Here is an 18,288-nt window from a genome sequence, read left to right as displayed (position 1 = left end):
CTGAGCTTTGTGGCTGTGAACCTCAGTCAGCTGAAACTTATTGAGACTGCCAATCTTGAACACTTGGTAGAAAAGGTGTGCTGCAACTCATCCAACAAGAGCTGCATGTATGGAGAGTGTGTCCACTGCACTGCAAGGACAAGAGTCAATTCAATTCAAAGAACTTTATTTTCCATTAGGAACTTCGTCTGTGAAGAGCGACAGTTCATATTAAACAAAATAAATACAAATAGATAAATACAAATGTTAAAAAGTTTAAAAAAAAAAAAAAAAGAGTGTTCCAATCTCCAGCACATATAACAGTACGTCAAACGTATCTTTTACCCAATGGGTAACAGAAGAAATGGAGATGGAGAAAAAGAAAGAGGGAGAAAAGACAACAGTCAAGGTCACCTGGAACCGACTTGAAGAGGCACATGCATTCACTAACTCACTCACTCACTCACTCACTCACACTCACACACACACACACACACACACACACACACATAATAACATGGAATTTTCAGCTGCACTAATTCATATCCTCATATTAATAATGGATCAAATTATTATGTTTATGTTTTTATGGCATTTCAGCTCATTGTTTTAGTTTCATAGCCTGCAGCTTTACTGTTTTGGTTCAGTCCAACGGCTCTTAGAAACCTTGTGCCCAGTAGCCACAAGAAATTTTCAGCAGAAAAGCTCTGAGAAATTGACTGTATGCTACCTACCAAACACCAAACAGCAGACAGACACAGTTAGCAGCTAGCTGATGAAATTTGTGGATTATTTAGCAGCCAAAGAACCAGATAGAAAAACAGAGTTAAAAGAAGACTGAATATTGTAGGCCTATTTGTGCGGTGGCCACAGAAAGGATTCCAAATGAAAGCTAATGTTGCTCCATGTCTGCTGGATAAGTAAATAGGCAACTCTTTCCTAAGTTTGCCATAACAAGTTTACAATGTGAAAAAATATCAGTTCACATGGGACTAGTATTACCAGGGGAGCTCATGAAACACATCCAGTTCCGCCACACTTTGTCACATGTCATTTATCTCATCATCGATTGAGATTTCACTCTTCAGATGGATGATTAGGGACCTCGGCCGAAAGACTAATTTGCCCCTCTAACATGCTCAAAAACCCCTACTGTGCCAAAATGGGCTCTCTAGTACCATGTAGACACACTAAAATGGCCGCTGTGGCCCGTAGGAATGAAAGCTGGCTTGTTCATCTCATCAAGACCTACAAATCGCACACTGACACCCCGGACCTAAATCCAACAGGAAGTGAGCTATTTGCCCTTTCAAAGTAAGATTTTGCCTCAAAAATGCTCTTTTACAAAAAATATCTCCTCCAATACTGTTTATCGTATCGGCTTTAAGCTCGCACACATGACAGCTCACACCCTGCTGAACAAATCCACTAAATAACTTTGTCATTACTTGAATGGTTTGGATTTTATGGGCTCTTAAAGGTGATGTGCCACAAAACCTCTTGACGATCTTTGAAACTTGTCCCATAGGAAATGAATGGAGAAAGGTACCAAACATTGACCTTTTTCGAACCTATACAGCTTCTCCATACTTTGTGCTACAGACGCCATTCTAACTCTCAAATGTTGCCACAGGTCTCATCTATTCACTCATGTTTTCAACTTTTTCATATCTTTTACCATTTTTAATCTGTGCCTCTGAAAGTACCATGAGTAAATGTGGAGAAATTGTCAGCTGTGAGCTAGAGTGGAGAGGGCTCTAAAATCGTCTCCAACTTTTGTCTTTAACTGGCTGCCAAGGCCACAATTTTCACTGTACAGACACAATTTATACCAAAAAACACAGAAAAATTTGTCCTCATCACACTGATGTCACCATGGATCACTCTAACTTAGACATTTGGGTCAGTGAGCTCCCAAGCAAAAGGAGCGCCTATTTTTTTATCATTCACTCCCATATAAACAGAGGAGAAATTTCTGGAACGCAGCTGAGGAGCAACACATCTTAAACATGCGACCAAGATCACATCTTTGACTCCACAAACATAAAAACTATATGTCTGCGTTCGAGACGAGTGTATCTCTCTGCTGGTATGCTCAGATTGATGATTAGACCCACAATTTGGGAATTAAAGGGAGGAGTTCGAGGCATTTTAATGCCATGTTAATCTGCCTGGTCTCACAGCTTGTCTCTCCCTTTCTGTGCTCCTGTCTGCTGCATGCATCTCATCAATCATCATAACAACGCCTTCACTCAGACACACATGACCAGTGTGTGTGTGTCTCACAATCCTTAAAGGACAGATTGCAGCAGCAGAATCTTCATTTTAAACAGTATCTAACACATACTACTACAGCCTTTATTAGTGATAATACTGTTGCTAGTCTTGTGTGTACAGTAACTCAATTTAGTGTCTTACTTCATATATATATCAGAGCATGTGAGTGGAGCGGAGCGGGTGAAAATTTACGCTCCTCGCTCGCAGACCTGTCACTTTTGCGCCACTCGTCTGCTCCGCTTCGTTCTGCGCGTTCTTCGCTTTGCTCCATCATAAATTTTATCCCGCTCCACTTGCTCACCACTCCGCTCAAAACAACTGCGTCGTACTGCCCTAACCTGTAATCTTCTATTCACAAATAAAACGGGGTCTGCCCATTTTTCCGACAGCCCATTGGTCCGACATCCCATTGTTCCGACCATATTAAATCCATTGTTCATGATGCCCTGTGGTTAAGGTCTGGTTAGGTTTAGGCCCCTCCTAAAAAAACCCCATCTTGACCCCTCTGTGCTGTCCAATTTTAGACCTGTCTCCCATTTGCCTTTTCTTTCTAAGGTCTTAGAAAAAGTTGTTTTTATACAATTACAGTCATTTTTAGAGACAAATTCAGTTCTTGATAAATTTCAGTTTGGTTTTAGATCCCGACGTAGCACCGGGTCAGCACTGTTAAAGGTGCACAATGATATTGCCTTGTCTGTGGATGCTGGGAATCCCGCTGTGCTGGTGCTGCTGGTCCTCACAGCGGCCTTTGATACAGTCGACTTTGCAATCCTTGTATCTCGCCTAGAGCAGTATGTCGTCATCCGCGGCACCACTCTTCAATGGTTTAGGTCATACCTGGCCAATAGGAGCTTTTCTGTGATGACTGGAGACCTCCACTCATCACATGCATCTCTCCCTTGTGGGGTGCCATAGGGATCTATTCTTGGCCCTACCCTATTTATCCTATGTATTGTATTTGCTACCTCTGGGATCAATAATAAAAAAACACAATCTGTCTTTCCATCTTTATGCAGATGATTTACAGATTTATTTGCCCATGAAACCCAATGAAAGTACAGCATTTCATTAGTTAATGGATTGTATTAGTGACGTAAAGCAGTGGCTGGCATGAAACTTTCTGCACCTGAACGACAGCAAAACTGAATGTATTTTGTTTGGCACTTCATCTATGTCGGATGTTAGTGCAACAACCTGTAGCACTCTGGCCCCCTTTTTTAAACCACGTAAAAAATCTTGGTGTAACATTTGACAGTGGTTTAAAATTTGATAAACAGATTAGTTCTGTTGTTAAAACAAGCTTTTTCCAGCTCCGTCTCTTGGCCAAAGTGAAGCCCTTTCTCAATCGGCAGGACCTTGAGAAGGCAATTCATGACTCAAGATTAGATTACTGTAATGCCCTTTATGTCGGCCTCAGCCAGCCTACCCTTTCATGACTTCAACTTATACAGAATGCTGTGGCCCGATTTTTAACAAACACGCCCAGATGTGAACACATCACTCCTGTGCTGTTGTCACTCCACTGGCTTCCAGTTCGTTGTAGGATAGATTTTAAACTTCTGTTGTTTGTTTTTAACGCCATTAACGGCCTGGCTCCTCCCTACCTGTCAGAGATTTTAACTATGCACGATAGTGGCAGGGCCCTGCGTTCATCTGGTCAGCTTCTTTTTGAAGTCCCAAGGTCGCGATACAAAAAATGGGGTGACTGCTCTTTTGCTGTTGCTGCTCCAAGACTTTGGAACAAGCTCCCCCCTGACATTCGCACCACTACTGATCTTGGCCTTTTAAAAATCTAAGCTGAAGAGCTACCTTTTTAGAATGGCTTTTAATTCCGACTAGGGCTATCCTTTTTTTTTTAGGTTTATTTGTTCTGTATTTTATCTATGTTAAAAGGCGTTTAATACCCTGTAGCACTGTCGCACTTTCCATTGTTTTTTTGTTTTTTTTCTTTTATGTATTGTTGTTTTTTTCAATGTTATTTGACACTGTTGTTAAGCACTTTGGGTACCTTTGGGTTTTGTAAAGGGCTATAGAAATAAATGTTGATTGATTGATTGATTGATTGATTGATTGATCCTGTCCAGGGAGTAAGTAAATAACCTAATCAAAATAAGACACAAATAAAAAGCTTACCTCCCTAACTAAATAAACATGAGAAAAGTGTGAGTAGCAAAACTGGCAGTCCACCCCCACTATTCAACAGACGATAACAAAATGATGGTTCACAGAATACAATGTGTGGCCGTACGCCCTCGGCTGCAGCCAATCATGGACCAGGACCTAAACAATCTACCAATGTCCGTCTGGCTGTGACACACACCTATTTGCATAAACAAAAGAGGGAACACGCAGAGAGAAAACATGCAGAAAATCACAAACTTACATAAATTACGATAACAGTCGTAACACCCATTTCTTCTAACAACAGTCTGTAAACGTCTGGGAAGTGAGCAGACCAGTTGCTGGAGTTTTGTGAGAGGAATGTTGTTCCATTCTTGTCTGATGAAGGATTCTAGCTGCTCAACAGTACTGGCTCTTCTTTGCTTTATGAGTCCAGTTCAGCACTTGGACTCTTCTACTGCAAAGCCATGCTGTTGTGATGGATGTGGTATGTGGTTTAGCATTGTCTTCCTAAAATATGCAAGGCCTTCCTGGAAAGAGACATCATCTGGATGGGAGCATATGTTCATCTGAAACCTCCATGTACTTTCAGCAATGATAGTGCCTTTCCAGATGTGTACACTGCCCACACCATAGGCACTACTGCAACCTCATACTATCAGATATGCAATCTTTTGAACTGTGCGCTAATAACAAGCTGGACAGTCCCTCTCCTCTTTAGTCTGCAGGACACGGTGTCTGTGGTTTCCTAAAAGAACTGCAAATTTGATTCATCTGACCACAGAGCAGTTTTCCATTTTGCCTCAGACCATTTTTAATGAGCTTTGGCCTAGAGGTGATAGTGGCGTTTCTGGATCGTGTTCACATATGGCTTCTTATTTGCGTGATTAAGCTTTAACTTGCATTTGTGAATTGCATGGCAAACTGTGTTCACAAACAATGATTTCTGGGATTGTTCCTGTAACAATGCAGTGATTTCCAGTACAGAATCATGCCTGTTTTTAATGCAGTGCTGCCTGAGGGCCCGAAAATCGTGCATCCAATATTGACCTTTGGCTTTGTCCCTTGTGCATGCAGATTTCTCCAGATTCTCTAAATCTTTTGATGATATTATGTTCTGTAGATAGTGGGATATTCAAAGTCTTCGCAATTGTACATTGAGGAACATTTTTCACAATTTTTAGTTTTTTGCAGGTTGGTGAACCTCTGCCCAGCTTTACATCTGGGAGACTCTGCCTCTAACCTAATTGCAAAGTGCTCCTCGAGCTGTTTTTGATTAGTATTTCATGAAATGGTAAGAAGTGTCAGTTTCAGCATCTGATATATTGTTTATGTTCTATTGTGAATAAAAAATTGGGTTAATGAGATTAAATCATTGCATTCTGTTTTTACTTACATTTTACACAGCATCCCAATTGTTCTGGAATGAGGGTTGTATTTAAAAAGTAAGAGTAGGCCTTATGGTAAAATTAAAAGGCCCTGATGGCTACTCAGACCTTTTACCTAAAAGTAGCAATAGTACTGTGTAAAAGTACTCTGTCAAAATGTTACCCTAGTTAAAGTGAAGTGTTAACATCAAAATAAAGACTACTTCAAGTACCAAAAGTAAAATTACTCATTAAAGAGCCCATTTCAGATTCATACTGGATAATCATTGATGCATTAATGTTGCAGCAGGTAAAAGTGGAGCTCAAAACATCATTTTATTTGTTAATTAGGCTATATTTGTGTTATTAGTCTGAGACTTCAGGGTTACTTAAGCAGACAAATAAATAGTGATGGCCTCATGAAGCATTTTCTTTATTTTTCTGAGCCCACTAGGTGGCGCTTTTTGCTCAACAAAAGCTTTAAAAACACACTGAATTGCCATTCTTTGAGCTCTCTTTAAACCAAGAGCGCCATCTAGTGGGCTCAGAAAAGAAAGAAAATGCTTCATGAGGCTTCATGAGGCCATCACTACAAATAAATATAGTAGGGTAAAACAGTAAAAAATATTTCTTTCTGAGATGTAGAGGAGTATAAGTGTAAAGTATCATAAAATGAAAGTACTGAAGTACTTGTACTCCACCCCCATTTTGTAGCAAAAACGCCTAAAATGACATACCCAAATTAAAATGACTGTAGCTTCTCAACTGCTGTCTACATGCATGCATGAGGTCTTGCCAGAAAGAAAACTCTCTGAAGTTTCTTGTGAAAGTGTCAGAAACACTCTAGGTAATACAGAGACAGAGTAATGGGCCACTAAAATTAGTAAAACATTGAAGATTTTGCCTAAAATAAAATAAACAATGAGTTTCAGGATGAATAACTGTCTGTGGCTTTGTCTGAGCAGGTAAATGACACTGTGGGACTGTAGGCATACTATCAACGAACATTTGTTTCAAATTTGAAGAAGACTGCTTAAAGTATGACCATTCTACAGAGTTTTTTCCATGCTAAGATCCAGGCGGAGCTCCAAATGACAAGTCGGTCACTCGGCTTCAAAACAGTACTGTCAGTGATCAAACAACACTCAGCCAGCTTCAAACATTGTACCTTACTGAAATCAGGTGTGATTATGATAGCTGATGTTGTTTTTGACACAGAAACACCATAAAATATCACCAAATAGAGCCATATGAAACGTGAAACTTGATCCCACTTTCATAGATGGTATATCTCAGCCAAAAATAGTGGGGGGTTTTTAAAGATATTTTTTGGGGCATTTTTAAGCCTTGAATCAATGGGACAGACGAGTGTGTGGGGGGGATGTATATGCAGCGGGGGGCCACAGGCTGGCGTCAAACCTGGGCTGCTGCGGCAGCAGCCTTGTACATGGGGCACCTGCTCTACCACTAAGCCACCGTCGACTTACTCTTACCTTTTATAAAAGATCTAAGTCCCCGCTAACAGCTCCCCATAAGGTCGCGAGTAATCCTTTAACTTTTCCCGTCGAAAACGGCATGATATGACTTGTCACCACTCATCGCGATTTTGGACTTTGTGTGTTTAGGATGCTCTGGTTTTAAATACACAATACATAAAAGAAAAACTATGTTATTTTCGAAAAGTCGTGAGCTTCCTGACTCCGGCAATACCAAACATCACATGGTTTGATGAAGTAGTGCACCTGGGAGATACCATTTAACAGAGGAGGGGGGGGGGAGCGAGAAGTGGCGGAGTTAGAGAGGTTAAAATTGTACTTAAGTACTATACCTGAATAAATGCATTTAGTTACATTCCACTGCTGTTAAAATTAACAGATTTAAGTGTTTTTCCAACTCTAGTCAGCATTGTGTATTAGTATTTTGCTTCAACTCAGTACTAACTGCTAACAATTACTAATGTTTACAATTCATAATCAATCTGGAAACAGTTCATAAGTATCTGAAAAATAAAATTGAAAAACAGTTTTTATGGTAAATGATGCCAGGGTGCATAAAAAAATTAGTCAAAATCAAATTAGAGCTAGTTCATAAAAAATTGCTGCTCCATAAACTGCTGGTCATAATCACCAAGTGTATGTGACAATAGAGAAAAGTGGTTTGCTGTGTTAGTGCAACTTAAAACAATCAATCAATCAATTTTATTTATAAAGCCCAATATCACAAATCACAATTTGCCTCACAGGGCTTTACAGCATACGACATCCCTCTGTCCTTAGGACCCTCACAGCAGACAAGGAAAAACTCCCCCCAAAAAACCCTTTAACGGGAGGGGAATGGTAGAAATCTCAGGAAAACAGACTTAAAATACATATAAACATGGTAGTCTGACTGAAATAGTATTAAATTGGATTTGTCAAAGTCAGATGAACACACCGAGATAATATAATTGGGAGTTAATCGTAAGTGCTATATCGTAGGCAACTAGATTTGCTTGCGTTTCTTGAAGACATTTCACCTCTCATCCAAGAAGCTTCTTCAGTTCTAAATGACTGGTGCAGAGTTTCAGGCTTTAAACTCTGTGTGGGTGGGAACCCCTGCAGAGTTGTTAGGGTCACATGTGAGCTCTTAGTTTCAGAGTCATTAAGGTCACAATGTGAGTTGTTGGCCCATCTGGCCACCATGTGAGTCGTTAAGGTCAGGTGGGACCAGGGGTGAATGGGTGTGAAGTTGTCTGGGGAGGGATCCCAAGACTGCATTGTAGGTGGGTGATAAGTGGTGTCGCAAGCCACCCCCTCTGTTTAGCGATGCTCGTTCCTGCTTGACGTAGATGGCTTCTTTTACTCCCCTCTCAAACCATCTTTCTTCCCTGGCCAAGATGTGCACATTGCTGTCCTCAAAGGAGTGTCACTTCTCCTGTAGATGTAAGTGGACAGCTGAGTCTTGACCTGAGGAGCTGGCTCTCCTGTGCTGTGCCATGTGCTTGTGGAGTGGTTGTTTTGTTTCCCCAATGCATAAATCTGTGCATTCCTGGCTGCACTGTGCTGCATACACTACATTGCTCTGCTTTTGTCTGGGTGTTTTGTCCTTGGGGTGGACAAGTTTCTGTCTCAGTGTGTTACTGGGTTTGAAGTGCACCAGGATGTGGTGTTTGTTGAGTTTCTCAGACACTCCTGCGACATAAGGAATGACAATGTTGTCACGTTTTTGTGTCCCTTCCTCTCTGCTCTAGGTCTTTTAGAGGTTTTTGCAAAGGCCCAGTTGGGGTAGCCACAGGTTTGAAGTGCTTCCCTGATGTGTTTCTGTTCCTTTACCTTCCCCTCTGTCCTCATGGGCACGTTTTCGGCCCGATGATTCAGTGACCTGATAACTCCCAAACAGCAGGTATTGGTCCGTGTGTGTAGGTTTTCTGTACACCTCAGTCTTAAGGCTTCTGTCCTCTTCAACATATACTGCACAGTCTAAGAAGGGTAGACAGTCTCCTCTGACATCCCCTGTGACCTGGATTACTGAGAATCTTCACTGACAAATTGGGAGTTAAATCACTCTTGCATGTATACAGTCAGTCAGATGGCGCTTTGAGTTCAACAAAAGGTTTAAAACACACTGAATTGCCATTCTTTGAGCCTCTCTCTTTAACCCAAGAGTGCAATCTAGTGGGCTCAGAAAATAAAGAAAATGCCTCATGAGGCTTCATGAGGCCATCACTAAGTCGGATTCAAATTGGCTTATGTGCTCTGCGCATGCTCCACAGTGTCCGCCCAGGACTTTGACCCAGAAGTCGAATAGCATTAAAGGTGTAACAGAAGAAGAGAAGAAAAAGTAAAGCATACAGCATGTATGAAATGCACAGGGCTGTAAAGTTGTGCACCATGGTACCAGTTTGCCGCTAGCTAACCATAGCTAACTTGTTTGTTAAATGTTTGGTCTGTAATGTAAGAGGTAAACAGAAAAAGGTCCAGTACTAAAAAGCTGAAAAGGGTGCATTTCGCCACCTATAGTAGCGGACTTGGAATACATACAGTCAATAAATCGATCCCCTTCCTGTGCTTGTATACTGGAACCAGGACAGTAGTCCAATTATTTGGTGTAGTCGAGCTATAACCATAGCTATAACCATAACTGTAGAGCATGGCTCAATGTTGTACTATTGGCCACAAACCAATTAATTTATGCCACAGCCTACGGGCAAGGGTAAAAAAAAATCCAGTAGTGAACACAGTATAAAAACAACATGCTTTTCTATTATGTTGCTTTCTCTTTAAAGTGTTAGCTGTAAATGGAGGCCACTCATGTAACAAGTTGTACAGCCTAGCTTGCCAAGTGTAGGCAATTCCAACTTTTGTTATGGATCATTATACAACTCTAAGCTGCTTTTAACATTCTTTAACTTTTTGGAGAACAGAGGCCTTGTTGCTGAAGGAGGCCTCAAGTTATTATGATAATGATGGAGCTCTGCCTTGAGTGTGTGCTGCCGATTGTGAAGCTAAGCTCTCCATAATCTAGATGGAGACATTTAGCCAGTTGGAATGCTTGCAGATAGACAGATTTGCAGTGGCTAAATACAGGCTAGGCTAAGGATTTGAATGCTAATGATGATACTTGAGGTATTTTTTTTTTCTTTGTTATGTTTTGTTTTTTTCACCCATGGGCATTGAAATGATAATGTGGCATCTGCTAATCAATCACCCTAGTTTAAATTCATTAAGTGTTTGTTCATCCATGCAATCCTTATATTAGAGCAAAGGTCTTTCAAAAGTGCATTTATAAACACACAACACCAGCAATATAAGACAGGAGTAGAGGGAGGATGAGACAAGCTCTGGTCTTGGTGCCTGACTCTCTGCTTGTTGACATTGAAGTTCTTTAGCTTCACTTTGTTGGTCTCTAACTCATTATCATCTTTCACCTGCTTCTGTCTCTTTGCTCCTCTGTGTCTATTTGTAGTTGGTGCTACCTGAGTACTCCATCCATGGACTCTTCTGCATCATGTTCCTGTGTGCTCAAGAGTGGCTGACTGTGGGCCTCAACATCCCCCTGCTCTTCTACAACACGTGGAGGTGACTATCCAATCTATCGCACCCTCTGTGTGTGTGTGCGTGTGTGTGTGTGTGTGAGAGGGAGAGAGATAGAGAGAGAGAGAGAAAGAGAGAGAGAGAGAGAGAGAGAGAGAGAGAGAGAGAGAGAGAGCGAGAGATCCTAGACTAGACTAGATAGATGTCCTTGCCTCTTAAAAAGTATCCTCCTGGGTTAGCTTTAGGTTTGTGTTTACACTGATGGTTGAAATTAAGAATAGGCTAATTATTATGGATAAATAAGGAATAAGCTATGGCTGAAATTCAATTAAAGTGTAAGTTCTTTTGTAGATGATAATAAGGCTAGGGATAAAATTGCTTTTTGACAATGCTTAAGTCTGTCTTTTTGTCCCCCGGTACATCTGTATGCACGTCCCATTCTTGTGAACGTGATTCTTGAAGAACACCTTGAGAGAATTTCTTCAAATTTTGCACGTTCACTCAGACTGAACAATGAACTTATTAGATTTTGTTGAAAATTGCCTTGTCATTTAAGATTGGAATGGATCTTTGTTTGTGGATTTTCATTTCTAAATCAAAAGACAAGCTATATATGACAATAAGCCTCATTATATACTTGCTTTTGCTAACACATGCAGTACAGGCCAAAAGTTTGGACACACCTTCTCATTCAATGCGTTTTCTTTATTTTCATGACTATTTACATTGTAGATTCTCACTGAAGGCATCAAAACTATGAATGAACACATGTGGAGTTATGTACTTAACAAAAAAAGGTGAAATAACTGAAAACATGTTTTATATTCTAGTTTCTTCAAAATAGCCACCCTTTGCTCTGATTACTGCTTTGCACACTCTTGGCATTCTCTCGATGAGCTTCAAAAGGTAGTCACCTGAAATGGTTTCCACTTCACAGGTGTGCCTTATCAGGGTTAATTAGTGGAATTTCTTGCTTTATCAATGGGGTTGGGACCATCAGTTGTGTTGTGCAGAAGTCAGGTTAATACACAGCCGACAGCCCTATTGGACAACTGTTAAAATTCATATTATGGCAAGAACCAATCAGCTAACTAAAGAAAAACGAGTGGCCATCGTTACTTTAAGAAATGAAGGTCAGTCAGTCCGGAAAATTGCAAAAACTTTAAATGTGTCCCCAAGTGGAGTCGCAAAAACCATCAAGCGCTACAACGAAACTGGCACACATGAGGACCGACCCAGGAAAGAAGACCAAGAGTCACCTCTGCTTCTGAGGATAGGTTCATCCGAGTCACCAGCCTCAGAAATCGCAAGTTAACAGCAGCTCGGATCAGAGACCAGATGAATGCCACACAGAGTTCTAGCAGCAGACCCATCTCTAGAACAACTGTTAAGAGGAGACTGCGCGAATCAGGCCTTCATGGTCAAATAGCTGCTAGGAAACCACTGCTAAGGAGAGGCAACAAGCAGAAGAGATTTGTTTGGGCCAAGAAACACAAGGAATGGACATTAGACCAGTGGAAATCTGTGCTTTGGTCTGATGAGTCCAAATTTGAGATCTTTGGTTCCAACCGCCGTGTCTTTGTGAGACGCAGAAAAGGTGAACGGATGGATTCCACATGCCTGGTTCCCACTGTGAAGCATGGAGGAGGAGGTGTGATGGTGTGGGGGTGTTTTGCTGGTGACACTGTTGGGGATTTATTCAAAATTGAAGGCACACTGAACCAGCGTGGCTACCACAGCATCCTGCAGCGACATGCCATCCCATCCGGTTTGCATTTAGTTGGACGATCATTTATTTTTCAACAGGACAATGACCCCAAACACACCTCCAGGCTGTGTAAGGGCTATTCGACCAAGAAGGAGAGTGATGGAGTGCTGCGGCAGATGACCTGGCCTCCACAGTCACCGGTCCTGAACCCAATCGAGATGGTTTGGGGTGAGCTGGACTGCAGAGTGAAGGCAAAGGGGCCAACAAGTGCTAAACACCTCTGGGAACTCCTTCAAGACTGTTGGAAAACCATTTCAGGTGACTACCTCTTGAAGCTCATGGAGAGAATGCCAAGAGTGTGCAAAGCAGTAATCAGAGCAAAGGGTGGCTATTTTGAAGAAATTAGAATATAAAACATGTTTTCAGTTATTTCACCTTTTTTTGTTAAGTACATAATTCCACATGTGTTCATTCATAGTTTTGATGCCTTCAGTGAGAATCTACAATGTAAATAGTCATGAAAATAAAGAAAACGCATTGAATGAGAAGGTGTGTCCAAACGTTTGGCCTGTACTGTACTGTACGTGCAGAGGAGTGTTAGCAACATTGTTTACATTGAGAAGTGTATATCCACTAGATTGCAAATGAGAGACAGAGAACAAAGCAGTTGTAGTTTTAGAAATTAAATGTTGTTCCTGACCTATCCCCATCAGGCTTTGTGGGTTTTGATAATATGGAGAAGCAGTATGGGTTAATGATTACATCAGCTACAGTGAGGTTATGTGTAGCGCTGTCAAGAGATTAAAAAAATGTAGAGATTAATTAATTATGATCTGTAATTAATTGATCTAATTCATCTCTTTTTTAATCTCATCTCAAAATTGCTGAGAAAAGCCCTCAACTTGAGGTATTTTCATTTAAATTCATTTCATTATTGTGGCAGATGACCAAAAGATTGATATATATTACAAAAAGTGGTTTTATAATGTCATAATTATTGTTTTCAACAATAACACACTTGAACACAGATGCAGTACACCTAGCCATTACATTCTATTGTTTATGAAATTAGTCCCAATAAAGAGTGCTGCAATCTTCAGTCTCAACCACCAGGGGGGTGCTTGACTGTCATCACATGTCAGCTTCATTAAAAGAATAGCTGCAGATTAACGCAACAATAGATGAAAAAACACACAGAGACAATACATCTGTGATCAGTTCTCTAATTTTATTTTAACAATTTTCTAAATTACTTTCCTCTTTTCCAATTTCTCGTTTTATTTCATGGAAGTGATCAATGTAAGTGCACTTGTCCTTTAAACTTAATAAAAAATAAAAGCTAACAAAATAAAAGACACCTGGTACATTCGTTACAGCTGTATCAGTTTATAGAACAGTTTTGAACAGTTAGAACAAGAGGCTGCACTGCAACGTGCAAATCACTCCTTCTCATGGCTGCCTGCGCTTTCCCTGTCCTTGCGGCTGCAATTTGCACTGTCTTCTCTTCTTCAAACTATAATACCCTTAATTCATGTAGGAACTGCTGCAACCAATGTGGGAGCTGCAGGGGCGCCGCCAGGGATTTTCTGCTTGGATTTCGGACAGTCCCGAAATTCAAGCAGTTGTCCTGAATCCTGAATCCTGAATCCTGCCCTGATTGTCCCAAAAATTACACAGGGGTTGCCGGGGAGGTCAGATACTTGCGTGCTAGGGCAGACAGCTTTTCATAGGCTCCTGAGTGAGCAGACCACCACTGCAGGGGACAGTTAAAAATGCTGATGCTGGGCTCTGCTCTGTAGCGCTGCAGCTCTCCCACAACTCAAGTACAAAGAAGCCCAATCGTACGCCTACAGATGGATTTTATAAAAGGCAACTCTGTGGCATACAGAAACAGTAAAGTTAGAGATTAAAAATGAGATTAACGCGATCAAAAAACATAGCACGTTAAATATGGCTGTAATTAATTCTTTGCAATTAACACGATAATTTGACACCCCTAGTTACGCGTAGGATCAGAAGATTCAGTGTGTGTAGTTAACTCATCACCTCTAAGAAACCCATAAAAGCTGTGTGAAAAACATTCCTGGTTAATAGTAAGTCTAACAACACACACACACACACACACACACACATATGCTTTTAATACATAAATGCTTTTAATTACTTTTAACCCACTCCTTTTAAGGCTGTGTGTACAGTGTATTAGTACTGATACTGCTATTTATTTATGAACTTGTTGTCTGTCTGTCACTGTTTTGTGTGAGGTGTTTGTCTTTTTGCCAGTACCAAAGAAGATTTTCCATCTCATGTAAATTGAATGGATAATAAAGTTTTCTGAGTCTGAGTCTGAAGAATCAGAGCACCTGTTCCTTAAATGTGTAATTGCTTTGCACAAGTGGAAGAGTGAAAGAGACAAGTATCATTGCCTTGTGTTTTCCTCTCTAAGCCATTAGCAAGAGGTCAGTAGATTTTCTAGCAGGCTGTTGGTAGATGGATCCGAATAGCGCATTTTTTTTTTTTTTTTGGAATTTACTACCTGCAGCAAGTCCCTTAATGGAAGATGGCTGCATTTTGCAGGATTCAAAACAGTTAATATTAATTGCACATATGATGGAAATACTGACAGGCAAAATACCTACGGAATGAAATTGCTAGTTTCTCATTGTAAAAGGATGGAATGTTGTTCCATTTGTGGCACAGAGGAGACCAGAGCTCAGATATGCAGCCTGCATCCAAGCACACATCACTCATGGAGTTTCTCTACAGATTTGGGTGTGTTCCAAGTGACATACTTTTCTTTTTACTTTTAGTATGTATTGCAACTGCCCTTAAAAGTATATACTGTTGCAGTGGCTTAGTTGATATGACAAATCTTTCACTGTGCAAAGGAGTGCAAAGGATTGTGGGTCAGAAAGCCAGAAAAGCATGCTGACTTGCATAATTGTAAAATACAACTGGATGTAGCAGAATATCATGGTATTCTTGGCATACTGCATTTCACGTACTATATATTGTGACATACTGAATCTTTTTCTGGCATACTATAAATATGATATTATAGGTATTGGAGTGCACAGTTGGAGAGGCCTGGATATAAAGGAGAAACCCTGGGGAATAATGTGCATGCAATTTAAGATATTGCTACTGCCTTGTGCTTTCCCACAACCTCTCTGATGCAATTTAAATTTTATTTATTTATTTATTTTTGCTTGCATCAGGTTGATATCTAAGGTGATGGGTAGAAATTGATTACCTTAAACCTGATGTTTTGTCTTTGGGAAGAAGAATGCCTAATTTAGCAATTTAGCAAAAGTATGTTGAGAGCAAAGATGCATTGATTTGGTTTGTATTGAACAGTCTACCAGCAGATGAAAACAGTGCCAAGGGATAAGACTATGATGCTTTGAGCTTGTCATGATGAGGAGCAGATAAAAAATAATTTGGTGCTTTCCCAGAATAATATGGGTAGCTACACCTATAGGATTATTACAAGTTGTTGAAAAGGGTGATTTGTCAAATGGACCTATCATGAAGCCTTCTTAGCTTCTTTTCCAGGCATACATCACTATCTTGGGCTCCCTCAAGCAGAATGTAAATTATTACAAACAAGTAACACTTTGTCAACCGTGTCAGACCAGCTAGGAACCCTTGTATCACTCCAGTTATTACGTAATTGATAAAACAGTGTTAGGATGCTTTTTAAAGCTTTTCTTACTCGGGGATGTTGACAGCTTTACATTTATTTAATTCTATTTCTATTTAATTTAATTTATGTATTTATTTATATATCTATTTATTTTTTTCAACAGCTGCAAACATGGATACATTTAAGATTATAGAACAAGTTTGAACACTGACCAGTCCAGTCAATGGACATAACATAATGTGGCACCATTTATATTCATAGTGTTCCTCTGTTGGTCATGACCAGATCAGAATTTATGGCTAGATAAGTTCCCAGATCAGCTCTATGGAACAGACACACTAACAGATAACAGCTATGATACACCAGACTCCATATTAAATTAACTAAAGTCAGTTTAGGAGAACTGGGGGGCCACTATCCCTTAGCATCATGGACATATCTCCACGATCCACAATAAGCCTATCACTGAGCACCATGAGATTTAAACAAGACTGTCAACAAGTCATTCATTTTTTCCTTCTTTTTTTGTATATACTTTATTAATCCCCAAGGGGAAATCCAATTTTTTCACTCTGTTGTCATACACACAGGCCGGAAATACACACACACACACACACACACACACACATACACAAAGAGAACCTATACATGCATTAAATGGAGAGATGTCAGAGCAAGGGGGCTGCCCTGGACAGACGCCCCGAGCAGTTAGGGGTTTGGTCCCTTGCACAAGGGCACCTTGGCAGTACCCAGGAGGTGAACTGGCACCTCTCCAGCTACCATTCCATGCTCCATATTTGGTCAGGACAGAGACTTGAGCCGGAGACAATCCGGTTCCTATACCCAGGTCCCTATGGACTGAGCTACTGCCACCCAACCATTACCTGCTAGGATTTGGCTTTTCATGATGTTGGAAATAGCAGCTGCAGGAGCAAAGAGTGGAACCTTGATAGAGACGGGGACTGCTCTTCCCAGCGTCCTCTGCGGGAATGTGATGCCATCAAAGCTCAGTGTAGTGACATCAGTCACCCTATGCATGCACCCAGGGTGGTGGAAGAAGACAGCCCGGCTGCATGGGAAAAATGGACGAACTGCGGCTGCTGAACCGGATTCAGGGGCTTTGATTTTGGAGTTAATTTTGGCGAGCAATAACTGAATGGAAGATTAGGCTGACAGATGGGATTATCGTTCTGAACCACAGAGCTGGCTGCCGAGGCTGGGACTCGGGTTCAATAGGTTGCAGGAGTGGCAGCCGTAACTATAACTGCAGTGAATTTGTTGGAGCTGTTTGCTAATTTGGTGCTTCCCTGGGACCAGATGGAGACATCTGCAGATGGTGGTTGGACTCTAAGGTTCCAAAAGCAGTGAGAAAGGTCTTCCTGCTAAGCTGCGACTGCTGCCATAGACTAATATTATTTTGAAGTAACACTCCTGGAGGCCGGGATGGTGGCTCCTCATTGTGGACAGCCCCTCAACATGACAGGCAGCAGGGTAAGTTGAAGTGCGTACACCGACAGCCTGGTTGTACTCATGTGTGGGAGCTTGCAAAGCGGCTTGCAGAGGAAGCAGCAACACTAGGCAGTCCAGAGCAGTTTTAAAAGGGCACTCTGAATAAGATTCGTTGTATAAAAAGGAATCATGTAATCTATCAGCTGAGCTTGACATCGTGTCCTGCCTGAACTAACGCAATGCTCAATTTAACTAACTAGTTATGGCCACTGTAAAATGGGAACTGCCCATTGGTTCGACATCCCATTGTTCCGACCATATTAAACTCATTGTTCCGAAGTCCATTCCGAAATCATCATGATGCCCTGTGGTTAAGGTCTGGTTAGGTTTAGGCACAAAAACCAATTGGTTAGGGTTAGGAAAAGATCATGGTGTGGGTTAAAATGAAAAAGAAAGTGGCAAACACATAAGCCGTGAGCCTGCTCCGCCTCAAGCTGGTCGCGGCGCACCATACACCCGCCGCGAGCCGTTCAGCACCGCGGACAGTCGGACTAATGGGATGTCGAACCAATGGGCTGTCGAACCAATGACATGGACCCCTTTAAAACATAGAACTGTACAGTGGCATGCCAGCAGGATTCTATTTTATTATTATGCACAAGAACCGCCTTCTAGCAACGTCTAGGCTCCCACATATGCACATACTCGGTCGGCTCAGCAAGATAATAG

General features: G+C 41.1%; 1 protein-coding gene across 2 annotated transcripts in view; it reads left to right on the top strand.

Annotated features, from left to right (window-relative positions):
• The window catches only part of cnih3 (cornichon family AMPA receptor auxiliary protein 3), a 299,348-nt gene that overhangs the window by 219,659 nt on the left and 61,401 nt on the right, over window positions 1-18,288 (top strand). For both annotated transcript variants that reach the window (XM_033616954.2, XM_033616955.2), the window contains exon 4: window positions 10,689-10,801. In XM_033616954.2, the coding sequence (XP_033472845.1) occupies window positions 10,689-10,801 (113 nt within the window). The remainder of the gene's footprint in view (window positions 1-10,688; window positions 10,802-18,288) is intronic.

The sequence above is a fragment of the Epinephelus lanceolatus genome, chromosome 13 (assembly GCF_041903045.1).
Source record: "Epinephelus lanceolatus isolate andai-2023 chromosome 13, ASM4190304v1, whole genome shotgun sequence".
In the NCBI taxonomy this organism is placed as follows: Eukaryota; Metazoa; Chordata; class Actinopteri; order Perciformes; family Serranidae; genus Epinephelus; species Epinephelus lanceolatus.
This window is presented reverse-complemented; position numbering and strand designations above follow the sequence as displayed.